The 23,754-nt window shown below is 43.1% G+C and overlaps 1 protein-coding gene across 1 annotated transcript in view; it reads right to left on the bottom strand.

Annotated features, from left to right (window-relative positions):
• The window catches only part of FUT8 (fucosyltransferase 8), a 288,014-nt gene that overhangs the window by 155,330 nt on the left and 108,930 nt on the right, over window positions 1-23,754 (bottom strand). The window contains exons 2-3 of the mRNA XM_069726425.1: window positions 7,592-7,673; window positions 6,170-6,529 (exon numbers count right to left, since the gene is read on the bottom strand). Of these exons, the coding sequence (XP_069582526.1) occupies window positions 6,170-6,441 (272 nt within the window). The 5' untranslated portion in view covers window positions 6,442-6,529; window positions 7,592-7,673. The remainder of the gene's footprint in view (window positions 1-6,169; window positions 6,530-7,591; window positions 7,674-23,754) is intronic.

Below are 23,754 nucleotides of genomic sequence, written 5' to 3'. Positions count from 1 at the left end.
GTAAGAAGAGGCTGCTCATACTGCTGTCCACCATGTTTATCTGATCTAATACTGGAGATACCAGGGGTGTTGAGGTAAGAAGAGGCTGCTCACACTGCTGTCCACCATGTCGATCTGATCTAATACTGGAGATACCAGGGGTGCTGAGGTAAGAAGAGGCTGCTCACACTGCTGTCCACCCTGTCTGTCCTAATACTGGAGATACCAGGGGTGCTGAAGTAAGAAGAGGCTGCTCACACTGCTGTCCACACTGTCTATCTGATATGATACTAGAGATACCAGGGGGGCTGAGGTAAGAAGAGGCTGCTCACACTGCTGTCCACCCTGTCTGTCCTAATACTGGAGATACCAGGGGTGCTGAAGTAAGAAGAGGCTGCTCACACTGCTGTCCACACTGTGTATCTGATATGATACTAGAGATACCAGGGGGCTGTTGTGAATTCTGCTTTTGGGTTCCCTCCAGTGGTTGTAGGTGGGAATGCAGTTGTCTCTAAGTCGCAGTCCGGGCCAGGTGTATCTGCTGATTGCAGTTCTGACTGGGATATTTAGGTGTGCAGGATTCATTAGTCCTTGCCAGTTGTCAATGTTTCTTGTGAAGTGTTGGATCACTTTCTGGCTTCTCCTGCTTAGCTGCCAATTCAGCAAAGATAAGTGTCTGTTTCTTTTTCTGTGGCACACATGCAGTGTGCTTATATTCTGTGCTATTCATTTGTTTTTCTCTTGTCCAGCTTAGACTGTGTCAGTGTTTTCTCAGTCTCGTTGGATTCTCTGGAGTTGCAGATATACGCTCCACATCTTTAGTTAGATGGTGGAGTTTTTGTATTTTCTGCTGTGGATATTTTTGGAAGGATTTTTAATACTGACCGCTTAGTATCCTGTCCTATCCTTTCCTGTTTAGCTAGTGTGGCCTCATTTGCTAAATCCTGTTTCCTGCCTGCGTGTGTCTTTTCCTCTACTACTCACAGTCAATATTTGTGGGGGGCTGCCTATCCTTTGGGGTTCTGCTCTGAGGCAAGGTAGAATTCCTATTTCCATCTATAGGGGTATTAAGTCCTCCGGCTGTGTCGAGGTGTCTAGGTTTTGTTAGGCACACCCCACGGCTACTTCTAGTTGCGGTGTTAAGATCAGGGTTTGCGGTCAGTATAGTTACCACCTACTCCAGTGAAAGTTTTCATGCTGCTCCAAGGTCACCTGATCATAACAGGGGGCTGAGGTAAGAAGAGGCTGCTCACACTGCTGTCCACCCTGTCTGTCCTAATACTGGAGATACCAGGGGTGCTGAAGTAAAGGTACCTTCACACTAAACGACGCTGCAGCGATCCAGACAACGATCCGGATCGCTGCAGCGTCGCTGTTTGGTCGCTGGAGAGCTGTCACACAGACAGCTCTCCAGCGACCAACGATGCCGGTAACCAGGGTAAACATCGGGTTACTAAGCGCAGGGCCGCGCTTAGTAACCCGATGTTTACCCTGGTTACCATCGTAAAAGTAAAAAAAACAAACGCTACATACTTATCTACCGCTGTCTGTCCCCGGCGCTCTGCTTCTCTGCCCTGCGCTTAGTAACCCGATGTTTACCCTGGTTACCAGTGAAGACATCGCTGAATCGGTGTCACACACGCCGATTCAGCGATGTCAGCGGGAGAGCCAGCGACCAAATAAAGTGCTGGCCTTCTAGCCCCGACCAACGACATCACAGCAGGATCCTGACCGCTGCTGCGAGTCACACTAAACGATATCGCTAGCCAGGACGCTGCAACGTCACAGATCGCTAGCGATATCGTTTAGTGTGAAGGTACCTTAAGAAGAGGCTGCTCACACTGCTGTCCACCATGTATATATGATCTAACATTGGAGATACCACCGGTGCTGAGGTAAGAGGCTGTTCACACTGCTCTCCACCCTGTCTATCTGATCTAATACTGGAGATACCAGGGGTGCTGAGGTAAGAAGAGGCTGCTCACACTGCTGTTCACCCTGTCTATCTCATCTAATACTGAAGATACAACAGGTGCTGAGGCAAGAATAGACTGCTCACAATGTTGTTTACCTGGTTTGATCTAATAGTGGAAATATCCAGGGTATTGCGTAAGAGGCAGCTGTTCACTCTCCTATCTGCCCTGTCCTCAGCACCTCCAATATTAGATTAGAATATCCACTGGGAGGACATCTTTCTTCACATGAAAAGAAGAAAAGCACAAATGTTAAATACACCCTTTTTTTTACAGGGCACTGTGTCCTTCCGTAATCTGATGGGGAAACTGATTTTTTATTTTTTATTTTACTACAGTGGGTATGGAAAGTATTTAGACCCCTTTAAATTTTTACTCTGTTTCATTGCAGCCATTTGGTAAATTAAAAAAAAGTTCATTTTTTCTCATTAATGTACACTCTGCACCCCATCTTGACTGAAAATAACAGAAATGTAGAAATTTTTGCAAATTTAAAAAAGAAAAACTGAAATATCACACGGTCATAAGTATTCAGACCCTTTGCTCAGACCCTCATATTTAAGTCACATGCTGTCCATTTCCTTGTGATCCTCCTTGTGATGGTTCTACTCCTTCATTGGAGTCCAGCTGTGTTTAATTAAACTGATAGGACTTGATTTGGAAAGGCACACACCTGTCTATATAAGACCTCACAGCTCACAGTGCATGTCAGACCAAATGAGAATCACGAGGTAAAAGGAACTGGCCAAGGAGCTCAGAGACAGAATTGTGACAAGGCACAGATCTGGCCAAGGTTACAAAAGAATTTCTGCATTACTCAAGGTTCCTAAGAGCACAGTGGTCTCCATAATCCTTAAATGGATGAAGTTTGGGACCACCAGAAATCTTCCTAGACCTGGATATCCAGCCAAACTGAGCAATCGTGGGAGAAGAGCCATGGTGAGAGAGGTAAAGAAGTACCCCAAAATCACTGTGGCTGAGCTCCAGAGATGCAGTAGGGAGATGAGAGAAAGTTCCACAAAGTCAACTATCACTGCAGCCCTCCACCAGTCGGGCCTTTAGGGCAGAATGGCCTCACGGAAGCTTCTCCTCAGTGCAAGATATATGAAAGCCCGCATAGAGTTTGCTAACAAACACATGAAGCAATATGTGTGGAGAAAACCAGGCACTGCTCATCACCTGCACAATACAATCCGAATAGTGAAACATGGTGGTGGCAGCATCATGCTACGGGGGTGTTTTTCAGCTACAGGGACAAGACGACTGGTTGCCATTGAAGAAAACATGAATGCGGCCAAGTACAGCGATATACTGGATGAAAACCTCTTCCAGAGTGCTCTGGACCTCAGACTTGGCCGATGATTCACCTTCCAACAAAACAATGACCCTAAGCAGACAGCTAAAATAATAAAGAAGTGGCTTCAGAATAACTCTGTGACCATTCTTGACTGGCCCAGCCAGAAACCTGACCTTAACCTAATTGAGCATCTCCTGAGGGACCTGAAAATGGCTGTCCACCAACATTCATCATCCAACCTGACGGAACTGGAGAGGATCTGCAAGGAAGAATGGCAGAGGATCCCCAAATCCAGGTGTGAAAAACTTGTTGCATCATTCCCAAGAAGACTCATGGCTGTACTAGCTCAAAAGGTGCTTCTACTCAATACTGAGCAAAGGGTCTGAATACTTATGACCAGCTGATATTCCAGTTTTTCTTTTTTATTAAATTTGCAAAAATTACTGCATTTCTGTTTTTTTTTCAGTCAAGATGGGGTGCAGATTGTACATTAATGAGAAAAAAAGAAAATTTTTAGAATTTACCAAATGGTTACAATGAAACAAAGAGTGAAAAATTTAAAGGGGTCTGATACTTTCCGTACTCACTATATATCAAAAAACTATAGGACACTAAATCGCTTGGAATGGCCCATACTCAACCTTTGCACGTTAAACAACTCCTGGTTGCGATCTTAAACTTTGGGATAACAGGGTTGCATGTCTTGGTTCAGGTTAGGGGGGGGGGGTTTGGGTGGCAGTGTTTGGAGCCCCCTCCCAATCTTACGCTAAGCGCACATCGCACGGTACATATATGCCAGGAAAATTATCTGGAATGTGGTGTTTTTTTAATCTTTATCTGACCGTTATGTGTCTGCACTTTCCGAGACAAAGGACCAACACGCAAAAAAACAAACAAAAAAACTTCACTTCCATGGGAGCTGGGCTGCTGAAGCTGAGAATGGCCACTACACCCTTTACAGAGCGGTGCTGTTCCAGCTCATGCACTGTACACCTCCCGCTGATCGGTGGGGGTTGCTGGACCCACACAGATCTAATTTTCATGACGTACCCTAAAGGTACCGTCACACATAACGATATCGTTAACGATATCGTTGCTTTTTGTGACGTAGCAACGATATCGTTAAGGAAATCGTTATGTGTGACAGCGACCAACGATCAGGCCCCTGCTGGGAGATCGTTGGTCGCTGAGGAAAGTCCAGAACTTTATTTCGTCGCTGGACTCCCTGCTGACATCGCTGGATCGGCGTGTGTGACACCGATCCAGCGATGTCTTCACTGGTAACCAGGGTAAACATCGGGTTACTAAGCGCAGGGCCGCGCTTAGTAACCCGATGTTTACTCTGGTTACCAGCGTAAAAGTAAAAAAAACAAACACTACATACTTACCTTCCGTGTCTGTCCCCCGGCGCTGTGCTTCTCTGCACTGGCTGTGAGCGCCGGCCAGCCGGAAAGCACAGCGGTGACGTCACCGCTCTGCTTTCCGGCTGACCGGCGCTGACAGTGCAGAGGAAAGCACAGCGCCGGAGGAGAGACACGGAAGGTAAGTATGCAGTGTTTGTTTTTTTTACGTTTACGCTGGTAACTCGATGTTAACCCTGGTTACCAGGGGACTTCGGGATCGTTGGTCGCTGGAGAGCTGTCTGTGTGACAGCTCTCCAGCGACCAAACAGCGACGCTGCAGCGATCGACATCGTTGTCGGTATCGCTGCAGCGTCGCTTAGTGTGACGGTACCCTAAGAAAAGAGAGTCACAGACAATCCCTATAAAATAAAAATAAAAAGAAGAAGTTGGGTGACCACTGACATGCGTCTAGGAAACTACTTACTGAAAACTGGACTAGAAGTCTTACTATCAATGAGAATTTGAGCTGACGGACCCCCACCAGTCTGAGTGATGGCACACATACACACCATGCAATAAGCAGGCACCCCTCCATCGCACTACGCAGTGACATTTTACAGGCAGCAAGGTACCAACCTCAGGAAGAACATAGAATGAAATGTACAGATGACTAAACAAAGCGCCTGTTATCTGCAGACCACAAGCAGCGCTGTATCCAAGCAATGACCCATTTTATTTCACTGGACATATTGCACACGACTCGGAATTTTTGCTTTGGGCGTCTACACATGTTAAAATTGATGGTGTGGAATCTTTACAGATTCACTGCTTTTATTTCATGCCGGATGACTTTTTTTTAAAGGGGAACAAGCTGATATTTACCCTATATAACACAACGATCACTGCAGTCATGGACCAATCCTACAGTCTGTAATCAGTGTGGCGTTCTCAAATCTGCTGCTTGCTTCAGGAAACCATCAACCACAATGTGCACAAACCTGAGGGTTACTATTACCACAAAGGCAGTACCGTCATAGCACAAAGCTGTCACATCCCTGCTTTTACCATGCTCACTGCTAGCTAATCCTAAAACCACCATATAAAGAGCCTGTCACTAGGTCACGAGGGTCCAGTTTTTGCTATTTATGTAGCTCCAGATATGTTTTTTTATTTAGTGCCATTTTATATAGTCTTTACAAGGAGATGTAGCTAACAAGATCCTCAGGGGCGTGACTTCAGACAGCTTTGCATTACTTTTTTTTAGCCACACCCCCTCATTGAAGAACATAAAAATAAGCACTGAATGAAAAGGCCCATATTTCTGGAATGGTATGGCGGATTTGAAGAAAAAAAATAGTGAAATACTCAAAAGGAGCAATTGGAATAAAATAAGAGTGAAATCTAGATACTTGACCTGGTCTCAGGTCCATACTCATGCAGACATTCTTGATATGATCACGTACATATGTATATCATAATACCTACACTTGGCAAAAAGCATGGGCTTGTGAGACTATAAAATAATCCCGTAATTGAGACCATTTAAGACTATGAAGTTGGAGCCAAGCATCTCTTACCGGAGGGATTCTGCCATTCTCCTCAAGTCTTCATTCTGCTGTTTTAATCGTTCAAGTTTTGCCAAGATCTTAGACAGTTCTCTACTGGAGTGGTCGGGATTATCATTATCTCTCACTAGATGTCCACCAATGTAAAAGAGTAATGTCCCCCAGGCAAAGAGTATGAGCATTATCCACCGCCAGGATCCCGTCCATGGCCGCATCTTCAGCTTCTGCCCACAGTGTGCCGTCTCATGAAAGAAACATTGTACTCCCAAAGTCTTTCTCGTCATCCGAAGATCACCAGTCACCCAACAGGTAAGTCATGGTCGGCGTCCTCTCCTCCGGACAATCTACAAGCATAGATCACACCTGGGAATCCTATGAATGATCATTAAGAAACAGGTTACAAAAAGTATTGGAAGACATTCATTGTTTTTACTTCTTTTGTTTTCTTCTTACTTTACATTTCTTTTCCTTGTCACGCTCAAAGCATCTCATCTACCACATTATTTTATATTTCAACTTGTCATTTTAAGCCTGATTTTAGTGTTCGATTTTTATTTATTTATTTCTTTACATTTCTGCCAGTATGATTTTTTTCCATATCACAATCTGCATTACAAAATAGTGAAAAATTTCCATAAACATTAGCAGCATTGAAGAGACGTTGCACTGAAGCATCTAATGAGCGTGTGCAAATGTCTATGCAAAGGGAGGGGGACGAGAAACCTTGCAATTTTGACACTAGTCTCTGGGGCTCAACTTATTTTTATTTTTTTAAATCACTTATTTTTGACTGGAAGTATTCATTTACATTTTATGCATCAAAGTTTTTAAATTGGCAGACACGGTTCATGGCTTTTGCACAAAAAGAATTACCGTAATCTTTTTGTTTTTTTAACCTGGTGTTCCACAAAAATGTAGCATACATAAAATCACTCCAAAGGAAGAATGGAGTACATTTAGGCAACAAAAAAATGCAATTCTTAAAAAGTTGCAATTGATGAATGCCCACGATGACGAACATATTTTTTTAAAAAAGTCAGGCGACACTCAAAATAAACATTAAAAAAAGACTAAAGACATTAAAAGAATAAAAAGCAAATAGAATTATCTTATAGAATATCTCTATAGAAGACTTTTCAGCAACCTCAATCATCTCAGATAAGATTACCGATCACAATAGGAATGGTCACAGTTCACCCTGCTTCCCCTCCCTTCATAATGACCTTTGCACATGCTCATTAGATGCTTTTATATAAAAAATAGGATTCGACGAGTCTGCTGAACACTGCTAATGTTCAGTGCACATCCCCAAAAGAACAGGATGTGATTACATTTTTTCTTTAATACAGACATTTAAAAAAATGACTTAAACAGCAGGCACATATCCATACCCCGGCGCAGACTCAATAACCCTTAGGTGGACTTATTACTTACTTGATTAGAGCATACTCCGATATCTCCCCTCTGCACGGAGAGATCATGTAATGTCTGGCTGCTGTGTTCTTCCTTCCCGTGTCTGTAAGAGAAGGAAACGAGAGGAGTTAATTATATGATCAGGCACCAGGTCCCAGTGCGGCCACTGAACATTAACTTCTTGGATTTACAGCAACAGTAAATCTATTACAGGTCCACTACACTTTGCATAAAAAAAATAAAAATAATAATAATCTTGAAAAAAAAAAGGCTAAAATATTCGCTAAAAATCGAAATCTTGAGCTTTGAAATTAAAAATATTCAACGTTACTTTTTAAAATGCCGTAAAATGCAGAGCAACTTCAATCCACTCACTGGTGTAAGTTGTTATACCACCATTTTGGTGCAATTGTTGTGACTTTTGTGAATCGCATGCGTCATTTTGATGAATTTGACGCCAAAAAACGGAAACTAATAACACAAGACAAAAAAAGGAAAGTGACTTAAAAATGATTAATCGGGGCCTAAAAATGACAGATCTCAAGCTTGGAAAAAAAATAAAAATATTTACTAAAAGTATAAATTTTGAGTTTTGAAAAAAAAAAAGTCCAAAAATATTCATTAAAAATTTGGATCTAGGGCTTTAAAAAGAAGACAAAAAATAATCCCTAAAAACATAAATGTCGAGCTTTGAACAGCTGTAAGAAATAATAGACTTGTGGAATATGTAACCTGTCGTTCATCACTGTTATTTACTTTCGCCAAATCTTTGACATTAATCTCCATCTTCCATGCTTTACCATGGGGTTTGAGAAGGAGCATATTTTTCCCCCAGCTCTGGAGGCAGAAACAATTGCTAACTAAAGCGCGATTCCCCCAGGTCGCACAGAAGAGAGCAGGTTGTTTTTCCCCTTGTCGATCTCACATGGGAGTAAAGGGATGAAGTAAACAGATTAGCGCTCAGGAGGAAGGAGAAGCAAGGCAGAAACATGCAGCAAGAAACAGCCGCGCTGGCAAGATGCGAGCTCAAAAGGGCAAGACCCTAAACACAATAACTAAGCAAAAATACACGAAAAACACAAGGTTTATGTATTTAGGCTTCACCTCTGGATCCAGCATAGGCCGCGCCATGATCTGAGCAGAGATCGTTCACAGTGATGTCACCGTTACACTGGCCTATGATGGGCTGCAGCGGTCAGCTGACTATTAGCAGCGTGTCACATGACCACTGCAGCTAATCACAGGCAATAGAAGTAGGGAAGCTAGCTGATGGCACATCCTGCAGGAGCCTGTAGGTGACAATGACAAATTGCTGACTCGGAGGACAATTTGCTTAAAAAGACCACTGATATTTGTGTCACTTGTGTAATGTTTCCTCTCTCCTGCGGGGGCGCTGCAGAATAACTGCACACGTGGTTGAGATTTTAATCAATTGCAGCCATTTAATGAAGGTAAAGTGGCATTATTAGCAAACCCTACAAAAAACAATAAGATCCTCAAATAAGAGTAGCACCCTGTATTGCAAATTTAATTACGGTATATGAATATAATTAGAAAAAAAGTGCTACAAACCTTTATTCTGAAATATTTCACCATATAATAGCAGAGGTCATTAAAAAGCATGAAGCGGAAATATCAATTATAAAACCTGGCATCCTCCTATAAGCAGAGGCCTCGTGATGAAGACGGCTAAGTGCTCACGGGGGCCGGGCAATGCAATCCAGCGGTGGCTGATTAATTACTGGAAATGGAACACAAATTCTGAGCGCCGAGAAGCCGTAAACCTTGATGGAACAAAATCCGTAAGCTTATAAAATATACATGAGGATGGGAACAAAAAAATAAATAAAAATAACACCATTACGTATAATTAATGGAGGACCCGAATTGACTAACTCATCCCATGACGGCAGATTGTTCCGGAGCACGGAGACGGCCTCCGCTCAACATCCTAATGGTACAAGAAATGAATAAGCTCACTAGGTACTAAACTGAATCACAGCACGAAGACCTCAGGAATGGAACAACGCCATGTTATATTATATTTATTCCATTAATGAAAGGGGTTGTCCTATAAACGACATTTATCCATAGGATTGGTGATCACCCTGAGACTACTGGGGATCTGGCTGCTGAGATCCCATCTTGATCTAGAAAATAAAGGTCACAAAGTCCCCTGTGTGAGTGGAGTGGCAGTGAGCATACGCAATCACTATAGACAGTAAATGCAGCAGTGGTCGCACATGCTCACTACCGCTGTGCCAATCACACAGGAGACACATGGCCACTCAGTTCTCATCACCAGTGGTGGTCGCACATGCTCACTACCGCTGTGCCAATCACACAGGAGACACATGGCCACTCAGTTCTCATCACCAGTGGTGGTCGCACATGCTCACTACCGCTGTGCCAATCACACAGGAAACACATGGCCACTCAGTTCTCATCACCAGTGGTGGTCGCACATGCTCACTACCGCTGTGCCAATCACACAGGAGACACATGGCCACTCAGTTCTCATCAACAGTGGTGGTCGCACATGCTCACTACCGCTGTGCCAATCACACAGGAGACACATGGCCACTCAGTTCTCATCATCAGTGGTGGTCGCACATGCTCACTAACGCTGTGCCAATCACACAAGGGACACATGTCCCTCAGTTCTGATCACCACTCGTGGTCGCACATGCTCACTGACGCTGTGCCAATCACAGGGGACACATGGCCACTCAGTTCTCATCACCAGTGGTGGTCGCACATGCTCACTAACGCTGTGCCAATCACACAGGGGACATATGGCCACTCAGTTCTCATCACCAGTGGTGGTCGCACATGTTCACTAACGCTGTGCCAATCACACAGGGGACATATGGCCACTCGGTTCTCATCACCAGTGGTGGTCGCACATGTTCACTAACGCTGTGCCAATCACACAGGGGACATATGGCCACTCAGTTCTCATCACCAGTGGTGGTCGCACATGCTCATTACTGTTGCTCCATTCATACAGGGGACACTTGGGCACTCAGTTGTCATCAATAATGGTAGTCACACATGCTCTCTTCTGCTGCATTCACATAAGGGATTTTAGATACCCGGTGTTCATGATCGGTGGTGGTCCCAGTAGTTGGACCCTCAGTGATCATATGTTTACTTGTACTGTCTATATTGTGGGTGGGAGAAATGTTTTATTTATGGGACAACCCCTTTAATTTAACATATAGCAGAAATGTAAGAATGAGGCATCAAAAAGGCATTGTCAGACCTGGGGAGGGTGATATTGATTATAATTTTGAGCTCTCCTCAGGAAATGTTATCACGATCAGATTTGTGGGAGTCTAACACCAGGCACCCCCACTGATCAGCTGTTACCAGACCAAACTCGATTACTTTTACCAAAAGAAAACCTATGGGCAGAAGAAAAATGGCTGACAAAGCTTGATGCAATCAGCTCTAACACAAAGCTCTGGAGAACAATATGATTTTTTAATATGCAAAATACAGTTCAGACTAATTAATGGGACCCACACCAGACACCCACTGGGCATCAATCCATACCAAATGTCAGATACTTGTGGAAGAGCAAGACTGCAAGTATGGAAGACTACAGAATGGTAGACTATGAGTGCAGCATGAAGAAGGCTAAAGAGACTAAAGAGGGTAAATAGACTAAAGAGGCTAAAGAGGCTAAAGAGACTAAAGAGGGTAAATAGACTAAAGAGGTTAAAGAGGCTGAAGAGACTAAAGAGACTAAAGAGGGTAAATAGACTAAAGAGGCTAAAGAGACTAAAGAGACTAAAGAGGCTAAAGAGACTAAAGAGGGTAAATAGACTAAAGAGGTTAAAGAGGCTGAAGAGACTAAAGAGACTAAAGAGGGTAAATAGGCTAAAGAGGCTAAAGAGGCTGAAGAGACTAAAGAGACTAAAGAGGGTAAATAGACTAAAGAGACTAAAGAGGGTAAATAGACTAAAGAGGGTAAATAGACTAAAGAGACTAAAGAGGGTAAATAGACTAAAGAGACTAAAGAGACTAAAGAGGGTAAATAGACTAAAGAGACTAAAGAGGGTAAATAGACTAAAGAGACTAAAGAGACTAAAGAGGGTAAATAGACTAAAGAGACTAAAGAGGGTAAATAGACTAAAGAGGGTAAATAGACTAAAGAGGCTGAAGACACTAAAGAGACTAAAGAGGGTAAATAAACTAAAGAGGCTAAAGAGGCTGAAGAGACTAAAGAGACTAAAGAGGGTAAATAGACTAAAGAGGCTAAAGAGACTAAAGAGCACGAATGGCTTCTGGTGAAAGTTTTGCAAACTACCCTTCACATTTACAAAATATTTGCCAACTTTTGGAAATTGGCACCTGTGAGTGAATGAGTCTTGAGTTGCTTGGGTCTCACCGTCCTTCATGGACCATGCTCCTATCACACTCATTATCCATGTCCTTAACTTCTATGTCCTTCCTCATTGAAACAAGAAAAAACCTTCTAGAAATGCTGATTTCATGAACATTTATGCAGGTCCAGGTTTACTTTCTGGGAGTCCAGGAGGTCTACTCTTTTTCAAAGAACCTCATGGATGTTTCGGGATAGTCGACAAGGATTATATTAATGGTGTACAAAAACTATTATAAAAAAAAGCTGTAAAAACATTTTCTAAGATTTTTTTTTTCATTTGTCCTAAATTGCTCCTAAAAGTGAAACTTATAGGCCATCACTGTAGCGATAAGCAACCAGCTAAAACACAGTAATGGCAATCCCTTACTAGGGTATTAGGTAAAGAGGCGGTACCCAGACAAGTACCCCATAAACAAATCAAAGCAGAACTTTCAGTGGCCTACCCTAATTAGCGGTTTGATAATTCAAGGCAGGTGGTTTCTAAATATCAGGACGTCAGGGACATAGTCCATTACCAACATCAGAAAGGAATTAAAAGGCAAAAAAAAAACAAAGCAGCCAGCCAGTTATTCGCCTATCTACGTGCAGGCTACCTGCCAATCTTCTTACTAAATCCAGGCTTTTTTGCCCTAAGGGATTCAAAAATGGGAATCCTTCTAGAAAAAGTTATCCAGGACCAAAATACTGATGCACCATCCTCAGCAACAGTCATCAGTATCAGATCTGTTGGGGTCCGAAAGCAAACACCCCCACTGATCCGCTGTACTTCTGGCGTCAGTACACAGAGCTAGAATGCTACAGCACCACACACTATGTAGTGGCCTTCTCTAGAACTGCAACTCAGCTGCTATTTGAAGTGAATGTCCCCAATGGATCCGAAACGTGCTAGCAGTGGGCTTCAGTAGGGACACAGATACTATTGTGTATAGCATCTGATGGCATCTTACAGACCAGAACTAATTCAGTGCTTCCTGTAGCAATACTGTCCCCAACTGTTCAACATATGGCTTAAAGGGCTTTTGCCATCTTCACAAATGGATATTATCAGATAGAGCTTGGATTAACAAGCTATTTTTTAATTTACTGTTTATTAAAAATGTTAGTCATCCTTGAGCTATTACCTCTTTTCCTTTATTTACATCTTGTTGCTTTGGAGACCGACCACTAGATAGCAAAACAAGTGCAGTGCTTACAAGCTCTTTTCTACTGAGTTTTTAAGCAGTGTATTAAAGCTGGCTGGGATCGTTGTTACCTCCCCACCTTGGCCAATTTCAGCGCAGAGCTTACAAATTACACAGCAGCAGTGGTCGGTCTCCAAGGGAACGAGTTGTGAATGTTTCAAGAATGGCTAAAAATTGCAAAAGCAGTAAATTGCTTGATTTCATAAGCGCTATCCAACAATATCCATGTATGAAGATGGGAATAACCCTTTCACCGACATGCCCCTTTTTGTTAGCTTAGTATATCAGACAGAACTACATTTCATTGTATGGCCTAAGCCGAGATAAGCAGGTAACCCGACTGTTCACACTAAGCTTTGTTATCCATGAAGTCCAAATACCAAAGATGCAAAAAATGTATCTGACCAGCAGTTCACAGCATTTAGTCTCAAATATAACATTTGCAGAACAAAATTAGTTTTGTGGAGATTCTTTAAAATAATTTGCTGAGATCCCCAATATTGTCTTGAGGAGTTTCAGACTATTTAGGGGACATTCCCATGGCATTCAATGGGCGAATTTGTTATTGCATTCAAGCTTTTGGGTTTTTTTTTTTGCTGTTTTAAAGTTGTGCCTTATTCTTTCCATTTGTGCCCTTTATGTCTTTTTTTATTGTTGATTCATCAATTGGGAGTATGTTCTTGCAGCACATGAAGTGTTGTGTGGATTTAGCTAAGTTGAACAAAACTGACTGGTTTTATGTGGACATTCATAGAGTGGGTGGGAGGATGTCCACCTTATATCCTCCTGCAGAGTCAGCACAGCCGTGTGCTGACAGAAACTGTATGGTGTCACAGTCATGTGTTCAGTCACATGGGGGAGGAGTCACATGGTCTGGGAATTAAAGGGAACAGGTCACCAGGTTTGGCGGATATAAGATACGGCCACCACCTTTCAGGGCTTATCTACAGCATTCTATAATGCTGTATATATGTCCCCCGATCCGACCTGCAAGAGAGGAAAAACAAGTTTTATTATACTCACCCGGGGGGGGGTTTGGGGGGGGGGCGGTCTGGTCCCATCCGATGGGTGTCACAGGTCCTGGTCTAGCACCTCCCATCTTCTTGTGATGCCATCCTCCTGCTTGCTTCATGGCTGCCCGGCATCGCGCTCCTGCGCAGGCATTCTTATCTGCCCAGTTGAGGGCAGAGCATAGTACTGCAGTGCGCAGGGCCTCTCTGACCTTTCCTGGGGTCAGAGACCACCCCGCAGGTAAGTATAATTATAATTAAAGTTATTTTTCTTCTCTTGCAGGTCGGATCGGGGGGCGTATATTCAGCATTATAGAATGCTGTAGATAAGCCCTGAAAGGTGATGGCCGTATCTTATATCAGCCAAACCTGGTGGCCAGTGATGAGCGAGTGTACTCGTTGCTCGGGTGATCTCCGAGTATTTGTTAGTGCTCGGAAACTTAGTTTTCCTCACCACAGCTGAATGATTTACAGCTATTAGCCAGCTTGATTACATGTGAGGATTCCCTAGCAACCAGGCACATGAACTCAACCTGGCTAATAGCTGTAAATCATTCAGCTGCCGGGATGAAAACTTAATCTTCCAACACTAACAAATACTCGGAGATCACCTGAGCGAGCTCTGGAAAATCCAGGCAATGAGTATATGCGCTCATCACTACTGGTGACAGGTTCCCTTTAAATAGCTGGGGTCTAGAGGCCATCTTTTTTCAGCAAGACAGGAGAGAGGATCTCCAGTGGTTTGTGTCCTGAGGAGGAAAGACTGAACCTGTGGTGCTGCAGAGCAGGATGTTACCCGCAAACATATGGACTCTGTCACAGTATTTTGCTTTCTTTGTTGTTTTCTTGTTTTTGCCTGAAGGGCTTTGTTCACTTTCTCCTTCTTGATGGTTTAAGCTTCCATATAATAAACCAACCGAAGACTTAAAGAGGCAGTGTTACTGTTTTCTACCTCCATGTACCACCAAGTAACCAGAACTAAAAAAAAAAAAAAAATCAACAAATATGAACCCCAAAAATGCAGGTAATTATTTGGGATTTACATCAGTCATGTAATCAGTGACACAGCAGCACAGACGGCGGTGGAGGCAGAATGAATGAAATGATGCTGTGGCCGGCGTCAGGGCATATTAATGTATGAAAGGCCACTGATTGCATTGATGGGGGATGGAGGCTAATCCTAGGCGCAATTCCTCCTTACTAGCTCATTTCATAGCCCGGCTGCTGGAGGGTTTTCTCTCTGGGGTTCTGGTGAGCACAAAGCTTTTGAAGTGTTCAGATGCTTTTTTTGGGAACGCTCTGATACGACATACAAAGCAGAAGGATCACAGCCTGACAACTGCCCTAGAACGTCACGTACTGATCGTGCGAGCCGGAGCAGAACAACCACAATGTGCTGGAGAAATGTCGCTCGCCTGAATGCATCTTATAGACAGATTTAAGGACCACTGCGTTGATCTTGCTTTTGCTTGCCAAATCGGATCACAATTTCCTGATATATTCTTTACTTGTCCTTTCACACACACCAGTATGGTCTTGCTGCCCCACTAAAACTGCCTTTTGAGCACATGCCAGTCTATCATTCCATCACTTCTCAGCACAAATTGTCCAGGAGCGTGCTTTTACTGAATTGAAAACCTGCCTCTGTCATGGCAGTACGCTGTTTGAATAAACTAACAAAAGATGATTGAAAAATAAAAGGTATATACAAAAAATATGAAAGAAAACCTTCTATTAAGATTATATATACTATAAATATCAATTAAAAGTACACCACAAACATTGCACTTAATACACCAAAAACAACTGTCACACAGATCAGACACGTCAGTACTCTATAGAATATACAAAACCATGGGGGTGAGAGGATACCAAAAGACAAAGGATATAATGTACAGTGGGCACGGAAGGTATTCAGACCTCTTTAATTTTTTCACTCTTTGTTTCATTGCAGCCGATTTCTAAATTAATAAAAGTTCATTATTTTTCTCACTAATGTACATTCTGCACCCCATCTTGACTGAAAATAAAAAAAAAAAAAAAACAGGACCACTGGTTGTCATTGAAGGAAACATGAATGCGGCCAAGTACAGAAATATCCTGGATGAAAACCTCTTCCAGGGTGCTCTGGACCTCAGACTTGGCCGAAGGTTCACCTTCCAACAAGAGAATGACCCTAAGCACACAGATAAAATAACAAAGGCTTGGCTTCAGAACAACACTGTGACCATTCTTGACTGGCCCAGCCAGAGCCCTGACCTAAACCTAATTGAGCATCTCTGGAGAGACCTGAAAATGGCTGTCCACCAACATTCACCATCCAACCTGACAGAACTGGAGAGGATCTGCAAGGAGGAATGGCAGAGGATCCCCAAATCCAGGTATGAAAAACTTGTTGCATCATTCCCAAGAAGACTCATGGCTGCACTAGCTCAAAAGGGTGCTTCTACTCAATACTGAGCAAAGGGTCTCAATACTTATGACCAGCTGATATTTCAGGTTTTCTTTAATAAATTTAGAAATATTACTGCATTTCTGTTTTTTTTTTCAGTCAAGATGGAGTGCAGAGTGTACATTAATGAGAAAAAAAATGATCTTTTTTGAATTTACCAAATGGCTGTAATGAAACAAAGAGTGAAAAATTTAAAAGGGTCTGAATACTTTCTGTACTCACTGTAATACGATATGAAGTGCTTTCCCTGTAAACATACACCCTACAGGATGCACTGCCTAGTTGCAGTAGGTGGCACCCTAATGAGACCATGCAAAATAGGTGCCCCGTTCAACGACTACTATCCCTGGAAAGCCCTAGGGTACGCTAACAATCAAAACATGTGAAAACAGACCTTGTAAATGGATAAGCATCCCATCAACAATAAGTGCATTTCTCCACAAGACACATCAATCCTAAAGCAAATGTGTACATACAGTGTGGAAAATATTTGATACATTGTAGATTTTCCCACCTACAGAGAACGGAGAGGTCTGTCATTTTCATCGTAGGTACACTTGTGAGAGACCTGTGTATGAATGCACAGTGACCTTTTCTCACGGTGCTAGCGGAGATCTTACCGCAGTTCAGCCCTGCTGGGAACACAGCCTCATCGACCAGAGGTAACCTCGATGATGTCACCGCCGGTCACTGACGCTGACTCCCCCAGCTGTCATTTTTGCCTGGCTGGTTATCAAAAATACAGGGGAACCCATTTCGGTTTTTTTCTCATTATTTATTTAGAGCGCAGCTCTCGCTGTTCTTTGCAACAGCAGGCAAAAGAGGTAGCCTTATCCCTCTGGTCATAGCTGCAGGCTCACGCTATCTCTTGAAAACACAAAAGCGCACAGAGAGGTCAAAAAATACTCTGTTGTAAAAAAAAGTCACAGCAAATAAGCAAGTGCTAGTCAAAAAATGAAAAAATACAGGGTATTTAGTTAATACGTTTTTTTTGCAAAAAAAAGTATGTTAAGCTGCTCCACCAATCGCCAAGGTATACCCATAATAGAGCAGTCCTGTCTAATGTATAAAGTCCCTATCTGATGTATTTAAAAACCTGATCATCTGTATAGTACCTGTATGAACAGGGCTCAGAGAGAAAATATCCACGTTGAACATGCGAGATGGAACAGCTACAATGCAAATGACCCACAGAGGAGTGGTTCACATTTGCTGTGACTTTTTTTTTTTACAACAGAGTATTTTTTGACCTCTCTGTGCGCTTTTGTGTTTTCAAGTTCTTTGGTGGTGTGAACAGGTTCCTACAGACTTGTTCGCTATGCAGGTGGCCCATGTGTTTTTGGTTTTATAATTGTTCTCTTGTTTCTACAAGACTGGGGAGTCCACCACTCCTCTGTCGGTCATTTGCATTGTAGCTGTTCCATCTCGCATGTTCAACGTGGATATTTTCTCTCTGAGCCCTGCTCATACAGGTACTATACAGATGATCAGGTTTTTAAATGGGTATACCTTGGCGATTGGTGGAGCAGCTTAACATACTTTTTTTGCAAAAAAAGTATTAACTAAATACCCTGTATTTTTTCATTTTTTGACTAGCACTTGCTTATTTGCTGTGACTTTTTTTTTACAACAGAGTATTTTTTGACCTCTCTGTGCGCGTTTGTGTTTTCAAGTTCTTTGGTGGTGTGAACAGGTTCCTACAGACTTGTTCGCTATGCAGGTGGCCCATGTGTTTTTGGTTTTATCACGCTATCTCTTGACAGCGTGGGAAGTGCGGGTCTCTGATCAGCGGTAATGATTTCACTGCCAATCAAAGGCAGTGGTTTGTAGTGCGATCATGCACATGACATTCACTTGAATGAAGGGCCCAAACCTCCATTGTTTGCCACACGGCAAACACAATTTCAGTGGACCCCATTCAAGTGAATGGGGTTCGGGTTTGGGTAGTGTTCTGTTACATGAACCAAACTTATTTTTTCTAACTGTTCGGCCGAACACGTCGGACCTGAACATCTAGGGGTTTATCCCTTTCTATATTTGATACAATATAAAAACAGAACTTAATATTTGGTCCAGAAACCTTTGTTTGAAATGACATAGGTCAGACGTTTCCTGTAGTTCTTGACCAAGTTCGTGCACACTGCAGCAGGGATTTTGGCCCACTCCTCAATACAGATCTCCAGACCTTTCAGGTTTCTGGGCTGTTACAGGCAACATTTCGTTTTCAGCTTTCTCCAAAGATTTTCTGTTGGATTCAGGTCTGGAAATTGGCTAGGAAACTCCAGGACCTTGAAATGCTTCTTACGGAGCCACTCCTTAGTTACCCTGGCTGTGTGTTTTGGATAACTGTCATGCTGGAAGACCCAGCCAAGACCCATCTTCAATGCTCTTACTGAGGGAAGGAGGTTGTTGGCCAAAATGTGGAATACATGATCCCATCCATCCTCTCTTCATTACGGTGCAGTCGTCCTAGAATAGCACCCCCGAAGTATGATGTTACTCTACCAACATGTTTCATAGTTGGGACAGTGTGCTTGTGATTGTAGTCATTCTTCTTCTTCCTCTAAACAAGGCGAGTAGAGTTGATACCATTTTGGTCTCATCGAACCACATGACCTTCTCCCATACCTCTCCTCTGGATTATCCAGATGGTCATTGGAGGAACTTCAAATGGGCCTGGACATGTGCTGGTTTGAGCAGGAGGACATTGCGTGTCCTGCAGGATTTTAATACATGACAACGTAGTTTGTTACTAGCGGTAATGATTGAGACTGTGGTCCCAGCTCTCTTCAGGTCATTGACCAGGTCCTCCCGTGTAGTTCTGGGCTGATTCCAGACCTTTCTCAGAAACATCCTTACACCAGGAGGTGAGATCATGCATGGAGCCTCAGGCAGAGGAAGATTGACAGTCAACTTGTGTTTCTTCCATTTTCTAATAATTGCACCAGTAGTTGTTGCCTGCTCACTGTTTGTCTATTGTCCTGTAGCCCATCTCAGGCTTGTGCAGAGATCTACAATTTTGTCCCTTATACAGTTCTTTGGTCTTGGCCATGGTGGAGAGGTTATAGTGTGACAAAGTGTGGACAGGGATCTTTTATACAGGTAATGAGTGCAAATAGGCACAATTAATACAGATAATGAGTGCAGTAAAGGTAGGCTTCACAAAGAAAAACTAAAAGGTCTATGAGAGTGAGAATTCTTGCTGGTTGGTAGGTGATCAAATACTTATTTAATGCAAAAAATGCAATTTTATTATTTAAAGGGACTCTGTCACCCCCTCCAGCCGTTATAAACTAAAAGAGACACCTTGTGCAGCAGTAATGCTGCATTCTAACAAGGTGGCTCTTTTAGTTTTTGGTGCAGTTATTGCCAAAATAAAGCGTTTTATAATTTTGCCAAAATAGCTTTCTTTAGACAGGGAGCTACACTGCCATCACTCAAATCTTCTGGGGCGCCGGGCGCCACCCCCTCCGCGCTGTTTTTCCATGAAATCCGGCGCCTGCGCTGTTTAGTACTGGCTAGTGCAGGCGCAGTGAGCTCTGGCCGTCTGACCTCACATGCAGTCTTGCAGACTGCGCCTATGCGGCCAGTATTAAACAGCGCAGGTGCCGGACTTCATGAGAAAACAGCGTGGAGGGGGCGGCGCCCGGCGCCCCTGAAGATTTGAGTGACGGCAGTGTGGCGTTTCAAGCAGGGGGGTTAAGACCTGCCTCCCTGTCTAAAGAAAGGTATTTTGGCGAAAGTATAAAACGCTTTATTTTGGCAATAACTGCACCAAAAACTAAAAGAGCCACCTTGTTAGAATGCAGCATTACTGCTGCACAAGGTGGCTCTTTTAGTTTATAATGGCTGGAGGGGGTGACAGTGGCCCTTTAAATAAAATCATACAATGTGATTTTCTGGTTTCTAGGTTTAGATTCTGTCTTTCACAGGTAAAGTGTTCCTATGATAATAATTACAGACCTCTCCATTCTTTGCAGACACCCCACATGTAATGATATAATATTTACCGAATTAGATAATATGAATAGTGACTGCTAGATTTGCCCAGCAATATCAATAGTGAGACATGTCACAAACATCAGTTCATCACTCCCAAACAAATATATAAATCCTACATAGGTTCCAATCCGTAGTCCTCAACGAGTTTGTCCATACATGGTTCATCAGGGGGTTTTATTGAAAGTCCATAGAGAAAGAACACTTAGGGTTGCAGTACAGTGACGCATTGATACCATTGGTTTTGTATATTATATAGCGTAATGACGTGTGATCTGTGTATCAGTTATTTATGGTGTATTAAGTGCAATATTTATTTGTGGTGTACATTTAATCGATATTAATAAAGTATATATAATTTTAATAAGCAGGTTTTCTTTCAGGTTACTATACTATTTGACAGACAGGAGAGCATGAGCAGGTAATATGCTGTTTAACAGACAGGAGAGCATGTGCAGAAAGGCAAAGACTTGCCCCCACATCCTATAATCCTCTGTTGACTGAAGAGCCAAAAAGAGAGTTTTCTGCCTTGTATAAGAATGAGAAGACCCCTTACAGAAGAAATTTCATGAGTTTACTGCTACAGAAAAGGTCCAGAAGACCGTGCCGTCTGTTTTTACACACTCCTGCAAAGATTAGAAGTATTTCACCATCATATTAAACAGTGAAGAGTTTCTGCTAGCAGTGCAGGGGTTAATCTGTTCATTTGAGAGGGCCTGGAGCTCTCCTGCTTTGATGGTCTCAGCTGTTCAGTCTAAGTCACTCCCCTGCCAGTGTTAGTTTCATACTGCCTGATTCTGGAGTAGGAGGTTTTGGTTGTTTTGAGTGTTATTTGTTGTGAATTCTGTTGTCGGGCTCCCTCCTGTGGTCATGAATGGTACTTCGGCTGGTTCTGTCCATGGACTTCCTCTGGTGGGTGTTTCTGAGTTTCCTTTCACAGGTGACGAGGTTAATTCGTTAGCTGCTGCTCTATTTAACTCCACTTAGATCTTTGCTCCACGCCACCTGTCAATGTTCCAGTATTGGTCTAGTTCACTCCTGGATCGTTCTTGTGACCTGTCTTCCCATCAGAAGCTAAGTTCCACCTTGTATTTCTTTGGTTTGCTATTTTTCTGCCCAGCTTGCTATTTAATTTGTTGTCTTGCTTGCTGGAAGCTCTGGGACGCAGAGAGAGCGCCTCCGCACCATGAGTCGGTGCGGTGGGTCTTTTTGCGCCCTCTGCGTGGTCTTTTTGTAGGTTTTTGTGCTGACCGCAAAGTAACCTTTCCTATCCTCGGTCTGTTCAGTAAGTCGGGCCTCACTTTGCTAAATCTATTTCATCTCTGTGTTTGTATTTTCATCTTTACTCACAGTCATTATATGTGGGGGGCTGCCTTTTCCTTTGGGGAATTTCTCTGAGGCAAGGTAGGCTTTATTTTCCTATCTTCAGGGCTAGCTAGTTTCTTAGGCTGTGCCGAGTTGCATAGGGAGCGTTAGGCGCAATCCACGGCTATTTCTAGTGTGGTTGATAGGTTTAGGGATTGCGGTCAGCAGAGTTCCCACGTCCCAGAGCTCGTCCTTAATTATCACTAACTATCAGGTCATTCCGTGTGCTCTTAACCACCAGGTCCATTATTGTCCTGACCACCAGGTCATAACAGTTATTCAGAAGACTGTTGCTTGATGATTTGTCCGTGTGCATATTCCCATCCTCTCCTATTTGTTTTTCCTTCCTTTACTTCCCTGTGTTCCACTCTGTTGTGTGTGTGTGTGTGTGTGTGTGTGTGTGTGTATCACTCTGTTGTGTGTGTGTGTGTGTGTGTGTATATATATGTATGATTGGTATTTTCATTTATCTCTGTACATCTTCCCTTGTTAGTCTGGTTTGTGTATTCTTATACACTACAACTCCCCATTTCCCTGGGTGGGAGAGGGGACAGATAAGGGAAAATTTAAGAGCTCAGCAAGGCATGTAGCCCTGGCGTTTTCACCATCAGAAATAATCTGGGGAGCAGGGATGTCTAGGGAGCCCCTAGCTTTAGGGATAGGGAAGGACCCCATAGCCACGGGATATTCTAAAGCAGTGTGGTGACAAGCATCTTGTTTTGGGGGAAAACAGTTATTAACAACCTTTCAGTACTTAAGTATGAAAATCATTCATATCATAACCCGTAGTGACAAGAGATGTACAACTCTTGCCATTCACTGTGAATGCCGTGATCTGAGAACTCCAATGGCAGCTGTTTAATCCCTTAGATGTTATGGGCAATAATAACCTTGGCATCTAAGAAGTTAAGCAGATGGAAGTATCTTAGGCTACTTTCACACTAGCGTCGGAATCTCCCCGTCGCAATCCGTCGGGCAGAGATTCCGATGCTAGCGTTTGACGCACCGCACAACGGGTGTAGCAGATGCATTTCTCCGGCGCATCCGCTGCCCTATTGTGAGGTGCGGGGAGGTGGGGGCGGAGTTCCGGCCGCGCATGCGCGGTCGGAAAAAGCGGTCCGTCAGGAGAAAAAACGTTACATTTAACGTTTTTTGCTCCCGGCGGTCCGCCACAATACGGCGCAACCGTCGCACGAAGGTTGCGACGTGTGGCAAAGCGTCGCAATGCGTCGCCAATGTTAATCTATGGGGCAAAAACGCATATTGCAAACAACTTTGCAGGATGCGTTTTTTGCCATAAACGACGCATTGCGACGTCTGGCAAAAAACGCCAGTGTGAAAGTAGCCTAAGTCTCTTAGTCACTCTCCTTGCAAGGCATTCAAAGGGATGTCATTGCAGCCAGTAGCCAAAAAAGAACCCATGACAGCAGAGATTGTACTCTTATAAAATCTTACCCCACAGCTAGTACGTCAGCAAAAACTAGCCCAAAAAAAGAAGAAAAAGATGAAAATTGCCTAACTGCCTGCGGTGCCAAATGGTTCAGTATAAAAAAAAAAAAAAAACGAGGCTGGTGAATTATTTTACAGGAAATGTAGGTATATACCAAAACTGATGGCTCCTCTTCAGTGTAAAGATCAATATTTCACATCCAAACAGCAATTCTTTTTGGAAGAATCAGCTCAATTTAGAGCGCATGGCACCGATCTGATTAAAACTGTGCCCTTTAAGCAAACAACGTTCCCGTTAGGTTTTTACGTGGCTACTCTGACAGCAATACAAATAA

This window comes from Ranitomeya imitator, chromosome 1 (genome assembly GCF_032444005.1).
Source record: "Ranitomeya imitator isolate aRanImi1 chromosome 1, aRanImi1.pri, whole genome shotgun sequence".
Taxonomy (NCBI): domain Eukaryota; kingdom Metazoa; phylum Chordata; class Amphibia; order Anura; family Dendrobatidae; genus Ranitomeya; species Ranitomeya imitator.
The sequence above is the reverse complement of the archived record's forward strand: the minus strand, read 5'-3'. Positions and strand labels throughout refer to the sequence as shown.